We start from the raw sequence: 2,597 nt of genomic DNA, 5'->3' as shown, positions 1-2,597 counted from the left end.
TGTAGGAACCACACTAGGTGACTTCCAAGTCCCTGTGATCACAGGTCATGGTAAGACAAGGTTCTTTTGAAGGATCAAGGACAATGGAGCAGCAAAGATGACCTAGTCAAGCAGTGACCACATAAAGCCCACAGTGGCCTGCACACCTACTGGACACAGCCCCATCTACTCCACTCCTGCAACAAATCAGCACAAAAAACACGTGTACTGTCGAAGGTTCTTGGGTCTTCCATTTATTTTGTGTCTCAAATTTCAGGAATCTTCTCCTTTAATTAACCCATCAACCTCTCATGGAATAATTTGAAAAAGTAAACTATACTCAGATTCTAATGTTAATAGGAAAGTAAGAAGTTACTGCTCAGTGCACCATGAAGTTGAGACAGAGATGGAGACATCTCAGCCCCAGGTCTCTGGAACAGGAAAGGTGATGGGGAAGGAATACAGGTCAGCGTGGGGAAGGGGGTCATGGTGGACACGGGGCTGGGTTGTCTCCCCACCTCCTCACATTATGTCTATAGAGACACAGACACATTCAGATGCCTTTTCAGAAAGAGAAGTCAGGGTTCTTGAAGTCACAAAGGGAAGGTGTGAACAAAATTTGTCTCTCAGTTCCACACAAGGCAGCTGTCTCACACTATAGAAAAATATTCATGAACAAATTCGTATCAGTCACAGTGAGGGGTGACACTTTAAAGAGCCCATCACATGCTCAATACATCCCACTCCAACAAACCCCATAGCACAGCTGTGTACACTGTTCTCCCCAACACCCACACACATCAGGGTCCTCAGTGTCTCACGTTTACAAGGTGATGTGAGAGACACATCAGAGCCCTGGGCACTGTCATTGCCTGGGATAGAACAAAAGCAGGACCTGGTCAGAACTCACAGGAGATGCAGCTACAGGAGGAATTGCGGCTGGGTGGGTTCCCCCATGGGCTCCAGACAACAATATCCCAATGATCTCAGGGATCAGCCTCCTTCATACTTACTTGCAGCCTGAGAGTAGCTCCCTCCTTTTCTATCTATGGGAAGAAAATATTGTGTGAGAGCCCAGAATGGTGGCGGGGCCATGAGGTCGTAGAGGAACCTCCTAGTCTTGGACCCCAGAGAAGTTTCCAGAAATGTGTGACTGCAGACCCAGGGCAGGATCAGGAAAAACAAGCAAAGCAGCTGTGGGTCCTGGACCAACTGCCTTCCTAAGGACTGTCCTCAGCAGGGACGTTCCCCTGTGACCTGTGACTGCTGGGATCAGGTCCCCATCACCACAGTCATCAAGGTGATACATCTGTCCTTCATTGTCACAGGTGTTTTACACAAGAGTAAGTGTTGGCACACAGGGCCCAGGCTGGATAAGCTCATGAGTGTGGATGATGCTTCCCAGTAACCAGGCAGGGCACACTTCTACCTGGGGCTTGGAACACTCAGTGGGACAAGCAATCTCAGACACCACTCCTAACCCCTTCCTCACCTGAGCTCTTCTTCCTCCACATCACAGCAGCGACCACAGCTCCAGTGACTACAGCTCCAAGGACAGCCAGGCCAGCAACGATGCCCACGATGGGGATGGTGGGCTGGGAGGGCGGCTCTGGGAAAGGAGGGGAAGGTGAGGGACCCTGATCCCAGGCCCCAGCCCTGACCCTGCTGAAGGGATGCAGAGGGACTCCGGCTTTCCCTAAGAGACATGACACCCCATCCCCTCCTTACCCCATCTCAGGGTGAGGGGCTCAGGCAGCCCCTCATGCTGCCCATGGCATGTGTATCTCTGCTCCTCTTCAGAAGGCACCACCACAGCCACCCACTTCTGGAAGTTTCCATCCCTTGCGGGCCTGGTCTCTATGAGCTCCATGTCTTGGGCCTGGTCCTCCCTATCCTGCTGCCAGGTCAGTGTGATCTCTGCAGGGTAGAAGCCGAGGGCCCAGCACCTCAGGGTGGCCTCATGATCAGAGATGGGGTGGTGGGTCATGTGTGTCTTGGGGGGCTCTGAAGGGAAGAGTGAGGAAATTCAGACATCTTGCACCTCTCATGGGACACTGCTGCAGCACCCATGTGACCATCCTGAGAAGGTACAGGACACCTGGGGTGGGGAAGGGAGCACAGAACCTAGACACCAGCCTGGACCCAGGCACCTGGGATAATGTCCTGTTCCTTGGAAAGTTCTAGTCTCTGAGCAGAGTAGGAGGGACTGCTGGTCCTGTCCTGAGTAGAGGCCAAGGGACTCAGAGGACCTGGAGTCCGACCCCCACACACATGACTGTGAAGCAGAGAACCAGGCCCGAGAGGAAATGGCTTGGTACCCAAGGCTGCTGTGGGGTCAAAGGGAACCCTGATCAGTATTCCAGGGATTGTCTTCACCTCCACTCCCTCAGAGACTTCATCCTTTGATTGTATCAGAGAGCAGGGCAGTCCCTCAGAGTCATTCTCTGGCACAGGATCTGGAAACCCAGGAGGATTCCTGAGGACCAGAGGGAGGGCGATATTCGAGTGTTGGTCCCATTTTCCTCCCCTACTTGTGCGAGGCCAGCCTGGGAGGTCTATAGGAGATCAGGGAGGCGCCCCGTTGCCCCTGGTACCCGCGCGCTCCAGTGTCTCCTTCC

The 2,597-nt window shown here is 53.1% G+C and overlaps 1 protein-coding gene across 2 annotated transcripts; it reads right to left on the bottom strand.

Annotated features, from left to right (window-relative positions):
- Nucleotides 1–206: 206 nt before the first annotated feature.
- Nucleotides 207–2,591, bottom strand: LOC116547810 (patr class I histocompatibility antigen, A-2 alpha chain-like). Of its 2 annotated transcripts, none has more exons than XM_032273619.1 (5): nt 2,574–2,591; nt 1,708–1,983; nt 1,472–1,588; nt 993–1,025; nt 207–851 (listed from the first exon to the last, which is right to left on the bottom strand). In XM_032273619.1, exons 2-5 carry the CDS (start codon nt 1,964–1,966, stop codon nt 670–672), a joined length of 591 nt encoding a protein of 196 aa, XP_032129510.1. In that variant the 5' UTR covers nt 1,967–1,983; nt 2,574–2,591; the 3' UTR covers nt 207–669. The 2 variants fall into 2 exon arrangements, with proteins under 2 accessions (XP_032129510.1, XP_032129511.1); XM_032273620.1 differs by lacking the exon at nt 2,574–2,591 and having other exon boundaries at nt 207–634; nt 801–851.
- Nucleotides 2,592–2,597: the final 6 nt, after the last annotated feature.

The sequence above is a fragment of the Sapajus apella genome, unplaced genomic scaffold, assembly GCF_009761245.1.
Source record: "Sapajus apella isolate SASKATOON/1434 unplaced genomic scaffold, GSC_monkey_1.0 scaffold4852, whole genome shotgun sequence".
Lineage (NCBI taxonomy): Eukaryota > Metazoa > Chordata > Mammalia > Primates > Cebidae > Sapajus > Sapajus apella.
Note: the sequence above shows the minus strand (reverse complement) of the source record. Positions and strands in the feature narration are given on the sequence as shown.

What these genes read in the sequence shown, in the direction of transcription:
- LOC116547810 (XM_032273619.1), bottom strand. Translation starts at nt 1,966, where the DNA reads ATGACCCACCACCCCATCTCTGATCATGAGGCCACCCTGAGGTGCTGG. An exon ending in GTGGAGGAAGAAGAGCTCAG is followed by an intron (nt 1,026 to 1,471) that starts GTGAGGAAGGGG and finishes TTCTTCCCATAG; the next exon opens with ATAGAAAAGGAGGGAGCTAC. An exon ending in GAGCTACTCTCAGGCTGCAA is followed by an intron (nt 852 to 992) that starts GTAAGTATGAAG and finishes GTTCTATCCCAG; the next exon opens with GCAATGACAGTGCCCAGGGC.